The sequence below is a fragment of the Oratosquilla oratoria genome, chromosome 20 (genome assembly GCF_046742065.1).
Source record: "Oratosquilla oratoria isolate Oo_2021 chromosome 20, ASM4674206v1, whole genome shotgun sequence".
In the NCBI taxonomy this organism is placed as follows: Eukaryota; Metazoa; Arthropoda; class Malacostraca; order Stomatopoda; family Squillidae; genus Oratosquilla; species Oratosquilla oratoria.
Window position 1 is genome coordinate 35294850 of NC_134796.1, and position 19885 is coordinate 35314734.

The 19885-nt window shown below is 39.6% G+C and overlaps 1 protein-coding gene across 1 annotated transcript in view; it reads right to left on the minus strand.

Moving 5' to 3' along the window:
• Positions 1–492: 492 nt before the first annotated feature.
• Positions 493–19885, minus strand: part of cysu (peroxidase homolog) — a 27154-nt gene continuing 7761 nt past the window's right edge. Inside the window, exons 7-18 of the mRNA XM_076203430.1 lie at positions 17249–17423; positions 14519–14679; positions 12406–12518; positions 7715–7852; positions 7011–7112; positions 5653–5766; positions 4085–4217; positions 3137–3264; positions 2493–2695; positions 2009–2178; positions 1312–1420; positions 493–605 (exon numbers count right to left, since the gene is read on the minus strand). Coding sequence (XP_076059545.1) covers positions 503–605; positions 1312–1420; positions 2009–2178; positions 2493–2695; positions 3137–3264; positions 4085–4217; positions 5653–5766; positions 7011–7112; positions 7715–7852; positions 12406–12518; positions 14519–14679; positions 17249–17423 — 1649 coding nt within the window. The 3' untranslated portion in view covers positions 493–502. The remainder of the gene's footprint in view (positions 606–1311; positions 1421–2008; positions 2179–2492; positions 2696–3136; positions 3265–4084; positions 4218–5652; positions 5767–7010; positions 7113–7714; positions 7853–12405; positions 12519–14518; positions 14680–17248; positions 17424–19885) is intronic.

Below are 19885 nucleotides of genomic sequence, written 5' to 3' on the forward strand. Positions count from 1 at the left end.
GACAGAGAGGGAAGAAGTCGAGGCTCACTGGGATTCGTGAGTATTTGTGGAGTGTGGAGGGGCTTTCCAACTTTTTTCTGCCCAAACCGAAAATAGATCTTGTAAAAAAAAGAAGAGGAAAAAACAAAAAATCCGTGAAAAAAGTTTTCATAAAAAAGGTGTAGAAACAGTGATCTTTTATCAGTTCAATGATGTACATGGATTAGGGGGCGTACAGAAAAGGAGGTGGACGAAATGTGTATGTATATATATATATATATATATACTCATATTCATAGATAGATAGATAGATAAATATAAACATTGAGAGAGAGTGAGAGGATTGAACTTAACCGATTTCAACCGGTTTTCCCCAATTACATTTAAAATCATTATCACCAGAAAGATCCAGTTGAACCTCTGTCGGAAGAATCGGGTTTGGTTTTGTATTGATGTGTATGCATATATATATATATCTAAGCAACAGAAGGTCTCAGTTGGAAGTGGTGAGAACTTAGAGGCACTAGAAATGTGGACGTACACGAGGATGGGAAACGTGAGGATCCCGCCACTTGGACAAGTCGAGGCGTGGGAGGACGCCGGAGCCGCAGGCCACGCGGGGGTTGCTGCCGAGGGGAGAGAGGGAGAAAAAAAAAAGAACGTGTGAGAAGCTCACCCTCCAACTAAGGGGAGGATTTATCTATATAATAACCATCTCAGGGTAGCTAGAGAGTCTAATAGCATGAAATAATAAGAATATTAGCGAGTTAAATGTTTTAACACATTTGCAAGATAAACTGTAAATACCACTTTCGGAGAAAAATAATGTTGCATGAAGATACGTGATCGTAATATTCGTGTCTTTGTACATTTTATTTTCTCCGAAAAGGTGATTTACAATTCCAAAGAATATAAGTTGAGTGATATTCATGGCTTTCGTATAGGTTCTCTCTACAACTCATTTCTTACATTTATAGGTAATGTGATTATTTCTAAGCATGTTTTGCACAGGGTACCTAGTAGTGCGGAATATTAATTCCTCACAGCCCGAATTTTACTGATTTGTCACATTTCTTTTATTACTCTTCTTCGCTCCAGCCACTTATTTTCCTGTTTCAGTTATAATTTTCTGTTCCTCTAGATTGGTTGAGTCCTAGTATATATCAAGAGTTCCCCAAACAAAACCTTAGACTCAGGTTTCTTGATACTGCTTTTATGTCCTTGTTTTTTCACCCCCTTGTCAATATTTTGGAATTTTTACACGAGAAAATTGATTTGAAACATTGCTTGAGAACCACTTTGGTGAAAAAACAAACAAACAAACAAACTTACATTTCGTGGTCTGGGAGGACCATGGCGTAGACCTGGATGGACTTGATGTCATCACTATTGTCGCAGATTATCCGGGAGAGTTTGACCTTCCTGATTTCGTCCAGTTGTTCTGGGGGAGGCGAAGAAGAAGCAGGGACGAGTTTAGATTCAATAGAGGAGGATCAAGAGAAAGAGAGAAGCCAGAGGAGTTTTTGGAGAAGAGTAAAAGAAGAACATCTATTTTTAACCTGTTTTGAGCTAGAGAAGGTTTCTCTGTTTTGAAAATTGTCTGACCGGAAATGACCCCGAAGTAATTTGAAACTAATTAACCAATGTAACTGAATCTGTTTGGACTGGGGTAGTTCTCAAAACTAAACAAGAATCATCTGACATTTGTCAGAACAAAATGTTTAAACGCTTCTGAAACAACCCAGCCGTCTATTTTGGCTGGGGGCAAAGGTCGGAGTGCTTTTGAACTGATCAATTGGTATACTGTAGCTGGATCTATATGGACTGGGGGAGTTCTCAAAACTAAGCAAGAATCATCTGACGTTTGTCAGAACCAAATATTCAAACATTTCTGAAACGACCCAGTCGCTTATTTTGTCTTGGGGCAAAGGTCTGTATAGTGAATAGCCTCATTTAAATCTCCCAAGATATTTGGTCGCAGCAACTTGCTGAAGGGAACAGATTAACATGTTTGAAACCGCTGACTCACCCAGAGTGAATTCTGAAGGGTAGCCCTTGTTCTCGTACCAGAACCGGTCGCCAATTCTAATCTCCTTGAAGGTCAGACCGATGAGGCAGGAAAAGGTCGGGCCCACCATGGAACCAGGCAAGGGTCGTTCACTCACTCCACCGCTCCAGAGGTCCATGTCGTCCGGATGTCTGACCAAGGGCGAAAAAAGAGTTGGTCAGGAAAGACATACTTGTCAGTAGAATCACCTGGCGTCACCCAGAACATTGTCCCCATATAAAGTGTTCTTTTGAAGCTATGTTCTGGCCACGCCTAATAATTTCATTCAGCCAAAAGTAAAATCATAAGGACAGGCTAGGGCTACGACCTATCGAGGTCCCATTTTGGCCAGATTTGTTCTCGCAGTAGAATAAAGTAGCCAGGCAAAATTTCTCAAAGTTTACATCTTTTCGGAATGTCGTTCTCCCTCTCCTTCCCTTTCATTTGTTGGGACCTGTTTGCCCACCTGTAGACATCGGAGTATCGTTGCACCGTCTTGTTGCTCATGGCTGTCATTAGCTGGGCGAAATCGTGGATTGGCGTGAGGCCACACAGCTTGCGGAACTCATTGTAGGAAGGAACGCCGTGCTCTCGAGCTCTCTGCATGTTGAGAGCTGCTAAGTCCATACCAAAGTTTCGCTCTGGCTCTTGGAAGAGGTGGTGGGTCACCTGTAAAGGGAAATATTGCTCAGAGTTTTGTATATGAAACAACCTTTAACTTCTTTAACATCGTATACATCTTTACTTCTGCCAAAGCCAAATGTTTTGATCTTCAAATACAAAAGAAAGATATCGGGAACCTCTCAAGTTCCCAGTCTACCTCTTCGACGTGGAAAAAATCGGGAATTACCCAGAAGAAAAATATGCGTTTTGCTAAAATAATGAAGTTAAGGGAACCTCAAAGGGATTTGATGAATAAATCTATAGAGTTGTGCACATGTTTTTTCAACATAAGCATATAGTACTCTAGCTTTGAATAAATTCATCATATATATATATTTTGGATTGCACATGCGTTTGATCAAAGTAAACATATGTTTGCATGAATGAATATCAGGAACTCCTATCGTAATTTTTGTGGCCCAGCCAACCTTACTCCCGCTGCCTCACCTCTTGCGAAATAGCGTCGTCCATGGCTTGCGCCACCTGGTTGACAAGACCCATCAGGTAGTGATCGCACCACCCGCCCTTGTACAAATCGTAAGGTTGTCTCAACATGTGACTAAGCCTCTGTGATGCTGTAAGAGAGATCAAACGTATAGAGTACTCTGGGATTATGGATGGTGTACGAATGAAACAAATTGAAAATAAATACACGCGTACTGGCTAACATACATAAACACATGCAGACGCTTACCAAACAGGTCGAGAACCTCTTCAAGCTAGCTTTCAATATAAATTTCTTATGGCCATACAACAAATTCAGGAGTAAGAGCAACTTGAATATTAGAATATTAGTTCTCCTGCGTAAGAGTTGATAGCACCATAAACTCTGGTTGAGCAAATTCATTATATTATGAGCCTTACAACCCTGACTTGATCTATCACCGTTAAGCATTGCATTACCAAAATATACGAAACTTCCCAAGACCTCATTATCCTCACCACAGGCGTAAATATATCAAATTTAATTACTTAATAAACATAAAAACAAAAACAAAAAAACGCTTGGGTAATGGTCTTGTTCCAGGAAATCTTGAGTCCCAGTGATCTCTCCTCCCTGTACAGTAATGGCGGCAAACAGAACCACCAACTCCACAATAAGAACGGCAGCATCGGCAGAGTCAGTGATATTAGTGCTTATGGCGGTCTGTTGGTGATCGACGACGACAGTGCTCCGGTGAAGTGTGATGTAGTGATGAGGCCGGGTGGTGTGCTGAGGCCTTTGACGCTGATGCCAGTGGAGGTGATTGTGGAGCCCAATTCTTGACCCACATATCCTTCCACACTCCCGGCAATCCAGATCTGGATTGTCAGTGGATAATACTGAGGGACAACACCTGTCCAGTACCCAGCCCATGCTTCAACTTAAATGGCGCCAAGAAGAGATACTCTTACCGATGTATTTGTGTCCGGGGCTCCACCGTTCGATGGTGGAAGGCAGGAGCGAGTGGCCGAATCTGAAGGCAGCAGTGACGAAGTTGGAGGACATGCTGGGATCCACGTTCTTATCGTATCCGTTGAAGTAACCCTGCGAGACGAGAAAACAAAAAATATATACCAATTAGATTCTCGTAAATATTTTTGTGCATAGTAATAGTTGCCAAGATCCATAAATATGTGTTAGAAACAAGCACTTGGTCACAGGATCTGTGACGTTATATCACTGTACTTGTGCTGTGTTGTGCAACTTAGAGTCTGTGCACGTCTCTATGATACTATCGTAAAACATAATAATTGCTGCAACAGGTATACAGATGCCAATTTTTTTTGTTTTTGTTTTTTATCTATTTTTCATTGCCTTTCTCACTCGTCTCCGCATCTTCAACTAATCTGTTCTTGATTTGACCGCCATGGGCAACGATGTGTAGCCAACATGCAAAGTGCCCCTTAAAAGATTTGTGCGACCGCCAAGTACTAGGCCTCCGGACCAGGTCAAGACTATGGTCACCCCTTAGCACGGCACCTGTGTTTATTTCATATTTTTCTATATGTATGCTTTCACTCCAACAATTTAATTTCTTTTGTAAGTAAAATATAAAATGTTTCTGTATATCCCGTAACAAGGATACACACACACACACACACACACACACACACACACACACACACACACACACACACACACACACACACACACACACACACACACACATATATATATATATATATATATATATATATTGTACAAAGATTGTAAACTATTGTATACAAAAAAAATAGGAATCTCATCACCATTGTTGTACATGGTATCGCCGGAATTTTGAATAAATATATCAGTCATGGGATTGACTAATATCCTAAATATTCTCATGGAAGATAGCTTTTTTTTTTTTAAGAATAGTACCAGCCGTTAGCACTGAGCACGAAGTGTTCATACCAAGTGTGCGTAAGGAAATCATACCGTGGTGAACTAAGTGTTTTAACAGGTGCCTTTTGACGAGAACACTACTAGTCGTCTGCACTGAGCACGGAAGTGTTTATTCCAAGTGTGCCCAAGGGAACCATACCTCGGCGAGCTCAATGATGTGTTCTGATTTCCCTTTTGAAAAAAATTCTCATGCCCTCCTCTCTCTGCCACTCGTGCCAGGCTTGACATTCAGCTTCATATAAAAGTAACAATGGCCACCCAGAGCCGAGGCAACATTGGCGACCCTGGAGCAGACCTACAGATGTCGTTTGCTGAATGACTTACCTGATATGTGATTGCACTCTTCTCCCAGCTTTCTGTACGCATTCTTAGAACAAGGAGGAATAAACAAAACTGCGAACATTAACCAATCGATTGGCTCTTGTACTGTAAAATTATTTGTTTTAAGATATTGCGCAATGGATGTCCTCTTTTTTCCTGACAAAGCATGTCTCATTCTTCTAACGGTCTAACCTCTGCCGAATTTCTCGTCAACTCATTTAATCCGTTTTATTTTCTCCGTCCTCCTCTTTCTCATGCGAGTTATAATACTCACGTGCTTTTTGAGGATAAGGCCGTAGTCATTCATGACCTCCTTGCCAAGGATCATCGGCAAGAACTCGTTGTATGTGATGTGTTGACAGATGGCTACGATGATGTGACGCGCTTCCTGTGGGAGAAATTGGAACCAAAGTCAGTAATGGCGAGATCGTAAAACATTAATATCCTTACATAAGTATATTCGTTAACATATACACACACGCACACACACGAACGCGCGCGCACACACACATTAACACACGCGCGCACACACATTAACACACACACACACACATACACACACCACACAAACACACACTAACACACACACACACGCACACGCACACGCGCACGCACACACACACACACACACACACACACACACACACACACACACACACACACACACACACACACACACACACACACACACACACACACACACACACACACACACACACACACACACACTATAACACACACGGAAAAAGAATAGTGGATGGACTGTGTACACCTGAACTCAAATATTGCCCTTAATAAAAGACTAAATTGGAAGCTCAATGTAAAAGGTGGAGAATGAAGGTGAATTGATGTCGAAGATTTCTTGGAATTAAGAAATTTGAAAACGATAATCTGAGGGGAGTATTGAGAATGGAAATGATGGACTCCAACATTGATTAGTGCTGGCCCAATTAATATTTTTGACCAAGGAATTACTCAGCTACGTAAAGACATTTGCAGATGCTAAATGGCAAATGAGAATTAGAGATTAATGAACGACAATAAGCCTACAAACGGGTCTTGACAAAGTGTACTGCTGAAGATCAAATATAAAAAATGTAGATTGATATTGATAAATATATACTTCTAAAACTAAAATATGAAAATATGAACAAACAGATTAGAACAAAATAAGATGAACAGCAAAAATAATTGAAATATAAGAACCAACAAACTTGACCCAAGGCTACAAAGAGAAAAATAAGAGCAACAAACAAATTGAAAGAGGAACAAAAGAAGATGAAGAGGAAAAATTATTCAAAGATAAGATGCAACAAACTTGACCAAATGTATTTCTTGTTATGTTGTAGAACAGTGTGTTCCTTTGACCTCATGATGCCCTCCCATTTCAGTCCAAGAGGACCATTTTTGTTTTATCCAATTACCACACTGACTTGAACACCGCAATAATGTCACCTCGTTCTCTTGTTTCTGATATCCTTTTGTATGGTATATCTGTCTGTTCGTTTGTTTGTGTATGTCTGGTTATGTTTGTGCTCGTGTGTGTGTGTGTGTGTGTGTGTGTGTGTGTGTGCGTGCGTGCGTGTGCGTGTGTACATGTGCGTGTGTCAAGGAGCAGAGTTGAAACTTTACCTGGTAGAGCTTTTCGTCGTCCCAGTGTGGGTTGATCTCGTACAGCTCCGTAGCGATGCGGTTGTGCTCTCTCATCATGATCGTGTGCACAACAGCAAGCACCTGTGGAAATAACAAGACTTATTTGATTTAGGCAAGGGCTGTCCACAAATGAGGAGGGAAGAACACAATAAGGATGTTTTTGGTGTGTCCCTGTATAATGGAAATATTTCCAGCCAGTACATCCTTTTGGATGCTCGCTGGCCGAGCGGGTTAGAGCGTCTGTACTTGCGGCGGAGGTTGAGGTGACGGCAGTTCAAACCTTGCCGCCAGCGAGTTGGACCAAGGGCATGGTTAATTAAATTCCAGGCTACAAAGTCCACTGTGAGGGGCACCTTCCTTGCCTCCTGATAGAGGAGGTTTGCGACGTTAAACCTATGTTTTCACTTTACTTCCTTTAATCTCGTTGAATATTCAGAGAAAAAATAATACTAGTCGGAGTTTATATTTCCGTGGAAACACGTTTGATACACTAACTCAAATATTTCTTCTATTTTACCCAAATATGTTATTTCATATATGTGGGACATAGAAAAAAACACTGTTAGATTTTTGTTTAAATAGCTGTTATATTGTTAGTATTAATTTCTTTTTAAACTACCATTAGATTTTTTCTAATTACTGTTAGATTTCTTTTTAAACTTGTTTTTGTTACTAAACCATACCAGTTGTTCGTTCACGCGGGCATCACCGGCGTCGAAACAGTAGATGTCATTGTTGGGCCGGATGCAACCCTCATCAGGGTCCTCCAGACGAAGGGGAAGCAAGTCCTTCATGCCGAATTCCCGGAATACAGGTAGAGACTGCAGGAAGAAAAATGTATATACTTTTAGTAGCTAAATCATGCCTACAAGAGGGGTATTTTAATCACACACACACACACACACACACACACACACACACACACACACACACACACACACACACACACACACACACACACACACACACACACACACACACACACACACACACACACACACACACACACACACACACACACACACACACACACACACACACACACACACACACACACACACACACACACACACACTCTCAGTTGCTGGCCCCTGTGGTGAAAGGACGTTCTCGCCACAGGGGCGGCTTTAGGGAGGAGGCATGGGGGCCTGTCAGGTGAAGAAATGTAGAGGGATTTGGAGTAAGATATACAGAAAGAGGACGCTCGCTGGCCGAGTGGGTTAAAGCGTCGTTACTTGCGACGAAGGTCGAGGTAACGGCAATGCGAACTTTGCCACCAGCGAGTTGGACCAAGGGCATTGTTAAATGAATCCCACGCTACAAAGTCTTCTGCAAGGGCACCTAGGCTCCTGATAGGGGTAGGTCGCGACGTTAAATCGAATCAATCAGAAAGAAGGAAAACCGAAAATCAGAAGGTAGGTAAACCAATGGGCCGATGGACAAGGCAGCCGGAGAAGTTATCAGTGATCCTGGTAGCCATACTAAACAGGAAATGGATATTGTTTATCGTAAAATTGCCAATCAGGTAAATTATATTGATCAATAAAAAATGACTACAATGAATGAGATGCGGATAACAGTAGTGAAAGATGTGTTAAGAGTAAAGAGGACTGTGAATTGGCTTAAACTACTAACAGTCCAGGGTGCAACAATAGATTGTTACATATATGAGTACCCTATATATGTAATGTATGAGTATAATTATTATTTTGAGGAATCACGTCAGTTATCTAACGGACGATAATTGAGCGTCACTTTCTGGACGTCACATGTAGGGAGATATCCAAAACGTTTTGGGTCGACGTCTTAATGTTCTATTGAATCATGTTTAGATCTGTAAGATGTATTATCATATTTGTGTACTATTCTGCAAACATGTCAAGCCAAATTATTGTTTTTCTGTTGATGTAATGTAGATTATGTATTAGTTTAAGGTATTGTGTAATACGTTTTCGTTGTATTTGCACGAGTAGCTTCACCAGCGTGCGTGCAAATATGTTTTGTTTGTCTTGGCCAATCAGATACAAACTCCATAGACGCTGAATTTATTGGCCAATCAGGGGTGAGTTTGTTCTGGCAGAAGGGGCGCTCTGCGCGCATGGAAACGAGAAAGAATTGGGAGGACGTGTCAGCCTCGGGCGGAGATTCCTCGGTTGTGTTAATATAAGTCTGTTCCTCCCCTTGTTTATATATCTTAACTCAGCTATTAATTAGGGTATTATATGTGAAGTCTGTGGCAGTGACGCGGAAAGCCTGGACAGTGAAACTCTTGGTAACTATTTTTCTCTCACCCCCGTTAAGAATTGTGTTTAAGAACTTGGAATCATATTTACAATTGATTTGTAAATCCTTAATTCCATTATATGTCTTTTGTGATAACTATATTGTTATTCCTGACAACTTTAATTAATAGTGTAAGAGATAAACTCAATTTTTTTTCTTCAATATTCATGATAACGCAAAATTGAATAGCGACCTTTTTCAATTTTATTCTGTGGGAAACATTCATATCTTAGAATATCTTATGTTGCAAGTCAAAAATGCTCGTATAGATTTGTAACAAGATGTTGAATATCCTTTAAGTGATATGACTATTTTAAAAGAAAACTAAAGAAGTTTGGCAAATTGAAAGACGATTATGGCAAGTTAAAGGAGAAAGATAAACTGGAGGACATTTTGAAGAAAAAAAGAATCACAAGATAAAAGAAAACGATGAGTACATCAGGGATCAAACAAGAACAGAAAGAACGAATAGAAATACATGAAAAGAGAAAAGTCCAATTGAACAAGATGATGGAACAGCGAAAGAGAGAGGAAAGGGAAGTCGTGGAAAAGGTAATGAAGGTGGCTGTGAGAAGAGAAACACCGACAGAAGAGGTACTAGATAAAAATAAATGTATTGTTTGTTAGGATGGAGAGAATAGAAAGGCAGAAAGCAAAAGGAAGATATGCAAATATTCAAGGACAATGAAGAAGGCATGCATGAAGAAGTAGAGGTATTTGCATTAGGCAAACTATATGATAAATAGGACATTGAAACTAGCTAGCAAAGACAAGTTCAAGAATATTTGGGTAAGGAGGTATGCAACAAAGGAAAAGAAGAGATAAAATAAGGGAATTGGTAAAAGCTAAGAAAAGAAAGAAAAAAGGAGAGAGAGAGAGAGAGAGAGAGAGAGAGAGAGAGAGAGAGAGAGAGAGAGAGAGAGAGAGAGAGAGAGAGAGAGAGAGAGAGAGAGAGAGAGAGAGAGACTGAGAGAGAGAGAGAGAGAGAGAGAGAGAGAGAGAGAGAGAGAGAGAGAGAGAGAATGAGAATGTGTGTGTGTGTGTGTGTGTGTGTGTGTGTGTGTGTGTGTGTGTGTGTGTGTGTGTGTGTGTGAGAGAGAGAGAGAGAGAGAGAGAGAGAGAGAGAGAGAGAGAGAGAGAGAGAGAGAGAGAGAGAGAGAGAGAGATAGAGTATCAAAGATTCAGAGATAAGGAGAAACAACCAATTTAAAACATGGAATTACTTTACATTAATGTAGTCGGGTTTATTTGAGACAGATAAATGATATATGACCAGGTTAATTGATATAAGGATAAGTAGAAAAATATATAAATATATGAATAGATAGATAGGTACTTTAGTCTGTACAAAATAATATATAGATGTCTAATAAACCAATGTTTGAATGATAAAAAGATAAGTGAATGAATATTAAGCAATAAAAAATCATGGTTATAAAATAATGAAACGAAAAGAGAAGTTTTTGGCTACTGTGATAACATCAACAATATTTTGTATTAAAGTTTTTGTTCTTAGATTTTTTTCTTGTGTATCATAAATGTGGCTATCAAGTTTTCTTTTTCACAGCATAGTGTAATTCATCCCAATTTAAAAATATTAGATAACTTTGTGGATGGGGATAATAGGTGATAACGGACATGGAACTGCCTAGTGTAGTCTTTATGGTCTCTTGCAGTTACTTCTATTATGTTCTAATCGAGCAAAACCTAACAGGTTTATAACTGTTTATACCATTCTCTTTGATAATTAAATCCGTCCATGTAAAAGAACGTATTTTAATTAAGCCCTGACAATAATATTTCAAGCCGGGTGAAATCCTCTGCAATGAACTTCATTGGTGAACCACCAACTCCTCACATGACTTTTCTTTTCCTTTTGCCACTCAGGGAATTTGATTCAGCAGAGTCTAACATTCTAAACATTCATTCTTTTCAAATTTTCCAGGCAGCTATACCAGATACTAAAAAAGTAATCTAACTGAATAAGTTTTAATTTAAGGGAATATGGTTAGGCCAAGAGGAAGACCGAGAAAGAGATGGAAAGAAAATGTTGAAGAATCCCTCCTCAGCAGACATGACTTGCCCAACATCGAAACTCTGAGGGAGGAAGGGGCCTTCCATGATAGAGCCTTATGAAGGAACATGGTGGGACCACTGACAGGCATAATGCCTACCAATAGTATGGTTAACGCATGGATGGGAGTGTAGTATGTGGGGATGGAATGGGTGGGAGTGTATTTTATGCCTTTGTATTTTGGCTACCTCACTTGCAAGGGGGGAAAAGCCTTTGGTATATGTATGTATGTAATTTCTGTGCGCTGGTGATTTCATCGGTTGTGTGCTGGTCTCGTGTTCATTAAGTTGCGAGCTCGAATCCCGCACTTTTCTCCGATTCCCAGGAGTGATTGCAATTACCTTCCCCCGCCGTCCATAGCCCACAGCTACTCAGGGCCTCCTGGCGTTGGGCTCTCAATGGCAATATCGGTAAGACCTCATATTTGTTTGTGTATGTTTTTCATCTTGATTGCAGTGGCGAGAGAAGTGAGGGGATGGGTAAAAACGCCAAGATATTTAAACTTGGACTCAATCCCTAATCTGACTTATTTCTCAGCATCGTGAGGTGATACACTTTAATTCTGTCAGCGGTTCTTAACTGTTTCCACTATATACACCCCTTTTTAATGCGCAACCAGTTCCGTAAGGACCAATAGGTCTCTTGCTGTTTCCATTTCCTTAGTATTTTTTTGTTCAGTAGATTGCTTCTGATGGGCACAGCTGTAACTGACGATCTAATGAGGGACACTCTCGACAATTCAGTGGTACCGTTCTTGACCACTAATTCATTGATCTAGGTTCGAGTACCGCCGGAGTCGATAAAAAAAAAAATGTCAGCATCGCTGTTGCATTACGAGCTGGCACTCCAACTCTGGTGGGCAAGCAGTTGTGCGCTCGCGCGCGCGTGTGTATATGTATGAATGTCTATGTACGGCCATAGACCCATAGATCGGGTCATCTAAGAGCTCTGAACTCTCATTCGGGAGGATAATAGCTGGCGATCACGAGTCCAGCACGCGGTCCAAGATTCACCCACCTTAAGAAGTCCCCCTCGGTGGAGACGGAGCCGTCGAACAGAGTCGTCCTCACTCCCGTAGATCCAGTTGGCGTCGATAATGGAGGAAATCATGTTGATCTGCTTTCGGGGACCTGCAGGGAAGAGACATTGCGATGAAAAATCATATATATATATATATATATATGCATGCATTGTTAAAATCGACAGCATTAGTGAGGTTGTTGATCTTCTTGTGGGTATTCTCCAGTTTTCTAACCAATATTCTGCCATTTGGAGGGTGGGCATAGACCAAGTTGCCAAAATGATTCATTTATTTCAACGTTTCGTCTAACAAAGAGACATCTTCAGGAAATTCTGTAACATAGATAATATTGACGTACAGAAAAAAGAAAACAACATGTAAATCTAAACAATTATACAAATATAGAAATAAATATCAAAAATGCGCAAAATCACACATTCTAACACTATACATGGGCTGATGGGGACCGCTACTTACAAAAGTTATAAGGTCCAATGAAATGACGAAGGCTTTCTTTGTCATTTCATTGGACCTTTTAACTTTTGTAAGTAGCGGTCCCCATCAGCCCATGTATAGTGTTAGAATGTGTGATTTTGCGCATTTTTTATATTTATTTCTATATTTGTATAATTGTTTAGATTTACATGTTGTTTTCTTTTTCTGTACGTCAATATTATCTATGTTACAGAATTTCCTGAAGATGTCTCTTTGTTAGACGAAATGTTTAAATAAATGAATCATTTTGGCAACTTGGTCTATGCCCACCCTCCAAATGGCAGATTATATAATTATTGGTTAGAAAACTGGAGAATACCCACAAGAAGATCAACAACCTCACTAATGCTGTCGATTTTAACAATGCATGCATACAAGAGAATCTGCTCCCCAGATATTCAAATATATATATATATTATATATATATATATATATATATATATATATGTATATATATATATATATATATATATATACGTATATATATATATATATGTATATATATATATATATATATATATATATATATATATATATATATATACACAAAGTTTATGCCTATAGTTTGCCTCTATGAAAGCCACTAGGATGTAAGAAACTCAATCCGAACGGTTTCGTCTACTTTAAGACACCATTAGGGAATGACGATGTCAACAGACGAAAACGTCCGGACTACGTTCCTTATTTCCTTGTGGTTTTCTGCAAATTCATTTCCACGTGTTTATATATATATATATATATATATATATATATATATATATATATATATATATATATATATATATATATATATATATATATATATATATATACATACATATCTCACAGGAATGAACAATTCATTCTGAGGAGCTTTTAGGTGAAACACTCCGAAGGGAAAAAGGGCAAATCGAGATGGTTTTAGTCTCTTGAACTGAGCGTTGATTTCGAGCGTATAGAAAAAATAGAATAAGAAAAACGGATAAATAAATAAATAAATAAAGATAATTAATCAAATAAAATATAATAAAATAAATATACAAAAAATAAAATAAGATCAAACAAAGATGAAAAACGAATTAAGAAATAAATCAAGATAATTAATTAAATAGAAAAGTAAAAAAGTGTACACAAAAATGATAAAATGAAATAGATTAGATTAAAAAATATATATATTTTCATGATCACGACAGATTTTGACCACTATTCCATTCTAAGTGATTACATAATTTTTTTTATTAGTTCAGTTTTCTGATGAAATAAAAGGGAGATAAAGGGTTTCCTTAGTTGCCTCTTGTATTTGAATGTGGGGTGCGAACTGGTTTGCTTAATTCCGAGTGGTTGTGTATGGGAGAAGCACCTATGACCCCTAAAAATGATAGTATAAGAAATCATCCTCTTCCTTTTACTTTCAACAAAATTCAGACAAAAGGAAGAAGAGGACAGTTCACCTGAATAAAAAAAAACGCAGAATATCTCTCTTTCTTTACTCTTTTCAACACAAAACAAAAAGAAGTGAAAAACCAAAAGGCATATCAAAGCAAAGAATTGTCAGGTCGTATCCAAGAGAAGCCTCAGTCCGCGCGGTGAATCCCTCTCTCCCCTTTTGATCTGTTAATCCTCCCAAGCACTCACCCAGTTTGCAGCCGTACTCGATGCCGGGGGCGGACCTGGCGGCGGAGAGGCACCTCTGCTTGAAGAGGGAGTAGAAGGGGTCGCGCTCAGGCACCTGGATCGGCAGACACTCAGGGTGGCTCTTGTCTTTTGTGCAGCACTCAGGTTCCTTGTTGGTCGATCTCACTGCAGGTAGGGGCGCGTCAAGAAGAGAAATGAGGGACTGAGGTAAGTTGCCTGGGTATGACTTTCAAATCTGTATATGCACACGCACAAAAAACTAGCACACACGAGCGCACGCACACACACAAGCACGCACGCAAACGCAAACATACATGCCTGTTTCACATGTACTCGTATGCAGAAAAAGGGATATTTATGTATGTATGATCGTATTTCTATATTGTGCAGGTACGAGTACATATATGTATATAAGTACATATATATGTATATATGAATGTATGTATGTATGTATGTATGTTCATATGAATGTGTGTATATATATGTGTCTATCTCATAAGCAAATCACTCATTTTATACATCACGCTTGTCGAGGAACAACATTAGTCTATACCCAATCTCCTTTTTCCACCTGTATTTCTCAAAATTCTGTGAATATCTAACATAATAGCTTATTTCGAGTTATTCCTTCTCTCATAAAAGTAGTTTTCCATGGAAGATACTGTCAACTTTTTTTTAATCTTTAGCTTGCATTCTATCAACTCCTTTGATTATCAACTCTATTTTCAGCCTTCCGTTGGTATTTTCATTAGTATTTATGTATGCTTTTAAGAAAGTATGTGAAAGACGGAAGCTGAGGATAGATGTGGGCAAAAGTAAGGTGATGAGATGTACAAGGGGAGAGAGTGGCAGTAGACTGGAAGTGAGTATTAAGGGAGAGCGACTGGAGGAAGTGGATAATTTTAGATACTTGGGTGCAAATATGGCAGAAAAGGGAGAAGTGGGGGTGGAGGTAGAATGTAGATTGAGAGAAGCGAGTAAATGCCTTGGTGGATTAAAAAGTGTAATGAGAAATAGACATTTGGGAATGGATGCTAAAATGAGGTTGTATGAAGGAGTGATTGTGCCGACAGCACTGTACGGGGCAGAAACATGGAACATAAGAGAGGAAGAGAGAAGTTTGAATGTGTTTGAGATGAAATGTCTGAGAAGTATGATGGGGTTACTAGGCTAGACAGAGTGAGAAATGAGGAGGTTAGGAGGAGAACAGGAGTTGAAAGGGAGTTGGAAGATAGGGTTGATGAAAAAGTATTGGGATGGTTTGGGCACATGGAAAGAATGAGTGAAGAAAGATTAGTAAAAGAGGTGTGGAAGGCAGAGGTGGAAGGAGTGAATATGAGGGGGCGTCCTAGGATGAGATGGATGGATGGGGTAAAAGGGGCATTACAAAAGAGAGAAATGTCTGTTGAGGAAGGACGGGAGAGGACAGAAGATAGGGGTGAATGGGGAAGAGTTGTGTATAGATGATGCTGTGATGCATGAGGGGGTGGGGGATGGGGGGTGAGGGAGTATGTATGAGAAATTAATTGACGCAGCCCGAAGGGATTTCTCCCCGTCTTCTCCTTTTCTGCATAAGGGGACGGAGAGGGGGGGGTTCGCCGAATTTATGAAGCGACCTTGCTGTGTCCTGCGACAGTGCTTCTGACCCAGGGCAGTGGACAGGGTGCAGGGATGACCCGTCATCCAGGAGGTGCCAAGGTGTGAGGGAGGAAAGAGGGTGGAGGGTAGTGGAGTATGTAGGGGATGGAATGGGTGGGAGTGGTTTCTATGCCTTTTTCTTTTTGGCTACCTCCCGTGTGAGGAGGAAAAAAGCCTTTGGTATATGCTGAACAACCTTTACACGGGATTTGATAGACGATGTGTCGTCTATCTAATCTCATGTAAAGGTTGTTCAGCTTCATATTTGGGAGAGTCAAGTCGGGGTATAAATGAACGCCCATCCGAACACAAAAATGACCTTAGAGCACACAGGACTTCAAACTCTCTTGTCTAGCACTTGGACAAACATGGTCACCTGCCCCACTGAAAAAAGGCTAAAATTCTTCAAAAGGGTTTGGAGAAGAAGGCAAGGAAAACAACCAAAGCCGCATAAATAAATAGTATTAAATACTAATGAAATACCAATGGAAGAGATGGATTTGTTTAGTTGTCAAAGGTGGCAAGTGTCCTCATGCTGGGTACGACAAAACGGGTCGTGTACGGGACAACTGATCACCGCCCAAATGCTGTAACCTGACCGAGTGTCCTATGAGAGTGATATAAATTGTAACCCATGCAAAAACTTTCTGTACATCTCTCTGAAGAAGACCAAGTTTGTCGAAACGTTAGAGTAAATCAATTCCTAGATCATCTTTGTTTGCTCTCATCACCCAATCTAACATTCATATATGTGTGTGTTTCACCTTGGTCTTGGGATCACGTGCTGGACTCGTGATCGACAGCTATTTCCCTCCCGAAAGAGAGCTCAGAGCTCGTATGACCGATCTATGGGTAATGCTATGATCTTACACGGACACACACACCCAACTCCCCGCCCACGAGAGTTGGAGTAACGACTCGAAGCGCAGTGATACTGAAATAATTTCAGCCCTGGGCAGTATTCGAACCCGGTACCACCGGTACCGCCGCACTGACAGTCGGGTATTCTACCAACCGAGCCGTGTGTGTGTATTCATTTGTTTGTGCATATATATAAATGTGTGTGCGTGTGTGAATAAATTCATACATAACTCACGTCTTGTTTCCCCGGTGAGCGTGAAATCGTGATCTATGGCCTGTCCCCATGCGACAGCCATGATGGTGACTGCGTGGTCGTGGAAGCCCTCGTCACGGTGCAGGTGTCCCGACACCACGCGAGGTGACGGGAGCTCGTAGCCTTCTCTTCCATGCCTGGGCGCTTCAATACCTGCACGCATTCGAATGGGATAAAAGATAAGAAACACAATATAGTAGTGAAATACTAACCATTTTTATCCATGTATTTAGCCACATTTTAGTTAATTACAAGGAGTATATAGATCAGACAAATAATCGTCTCATCAACCATAAATAATGTATTTATTATGAAAGGTCTGAAATCGATCATCCATTTGCACAAAATTTTACATCGTCGTGCACATCCTCGGGTAAATATTTATGAATTTACTTATGCAAATACAGTTTCATTTCTGTATATACAGACTTGATTTTTACATAAGCAAAGAGAATATAATATTGTCATTTGAATAGATAGTTTAACATTGAGTATTTAGAAGATGAGGATCAAAAATATTTTCACAATACATTGGCAGTATGTGAGACATATACGACTTACGGGAACAGTTTACGCGGGAAAACGGTATACATGAATTAGAGAAAACGGAGTACATAAATTAGAGAACGGAATTACAGCTTCGATACCTGAACGCATCTGAGTGAGAAAACATAATAAATAAAAGAAAGAAAAGAAATGAAATGCAGTGGCACGACAAGGAATAGAATGAAAAAAAAAATGTAAACAAACCTACATGCATTCGAGTAAGAGAAAAAAGATAAATAAAAGAGAGAAAGAAAAGAAATGGGATGCAATGGCACTGCATGGGATAAAATTGAAAACATTACGTAAACAAACCTCCACGTATTCAAGTGAATGAGAAACATAGATATATAAGAGAGAGAAAGAAAATGATGTGTAAAAAAATAAAAGTCCTCAAGACTATAAAAATAATCGAGCAAGAAGGTCTGCCACACACCTATCATTACCCTAACTTCCTTCCATTTAATTTTTTTCCTTCTACTAGACCCCCAAATCCCCCCTCCCTCCCTCTCCCCCACCTTATCTATCCTACCCTCTAACTAACTAACTAACTAATGAGATGTAATAACACTACACGGAATGAAACTAGATGAATAATATAAACAAACATATGATAGTGAATAGAAAATGTAAAGGAAAATGAGTTAAAGTAGGAAAAAAATGATGAATATCTTACATTGCACCAAGTAAAATAAGGTGAAATTGTATAAAACAATTTACTTTATTCTTTGTAGAATAGAACAATTAAAAATGGATGGGGGTTGATATCCCTTTCAAATCATATTGCATGCAGTGGAATACGCCATAGAACAGGGATGGGCGACCCTTGCTTGACGCGGGTGCCAAACCTGGCATACCAACTACTTTTATCCGACATGTACCCAAAAGTCACTTAAAAAAATAATATCCAGTTTGTTTTGAATGGCCATGTGGTAACGGGATGCTTGCGTTCAGCGGCCGATTGGGGCCCTTGTAGGCCCCCGTATGCACGCCTATCATTTCATTCCGATGGCACGCGAGAAACTTTTGTATTAAAGATTTGGCTGATTTTGGCACCCACACTTAAAAAGATTGCCCACCCCAGAAAGAGACCTTGTTAACCTTAAGAACGTGGGGAGGAGGAGAAGAGGGAGGGAAGAGGAGGTAGATCAATAACAAATCTAGAGTCACAAAGACTTACTGCATCAGTCCATTGACTCAGTGTCACTCTCAACCCTTTACCTTCGTCGAAGGGCTTATGACAAAGCATTAGATTCTATCTACTCCGGGGTGTCCTCGACTTACGTCGTTCTCGACCTACGCCGTTTTCAACCTATGTCGTCCTCGACTTTATGGCGGTACAGAATGTACAGTTTCATTTGTCATTTTTCATTTTTTTTTCATTTTTTTTTTCATTTTTTTTTTTTTTTTTTTTTTTTTTACAGTTTCGTTTTTGTCATTTTTCTATCCAATAATTATTGGAATTATTTCATTATTCTTACTAAACAATGGTTTTTGAGCAGATGGCTTCACGCCTCCCCCTGTATCCTCCTTACAACTCTCGGGGGACACGTCCCCCTAGTTTGGTAATCATTGCCATATTTGAGTCCGGATTAAAAAAAAAAAAAAAAAATCCCGCCAGCGTTAGGGGCATCTGACGCTCAGATAAATAAAGTAATTTGGTTTTAGCCAAAAATATTCATAAACAATCTACTGCACTAACATGTTTTGTTCAGTCTTCCGTGATCACATTTCATTCAGCACCAACTGGGGTCCAGATTTCATCTGTGTTACTAAAGTTTAAGTTGAAAAAAATTCTTTGGTTGTAGGATGGCCCATTACACAGTAAATGAAATTTTGGTTTCATCAGAAGTCATGTCACCATTTTGCATGAAAACAGGTTGGTAAAATTTGCCCAAACTGTAGCTTGCGGGCTTCATGGCGCCCATGAGGGCTCATCAGAAATATATTTTTATGATATCAACTTGTGTTTTTATTTGGAAAAGTCTATGGAAATTATCAATTAATTAATTAATCAATCAATCAATTGATTGATTTATTTGTTTATCTATTCATTTCTATATCTTTATTTT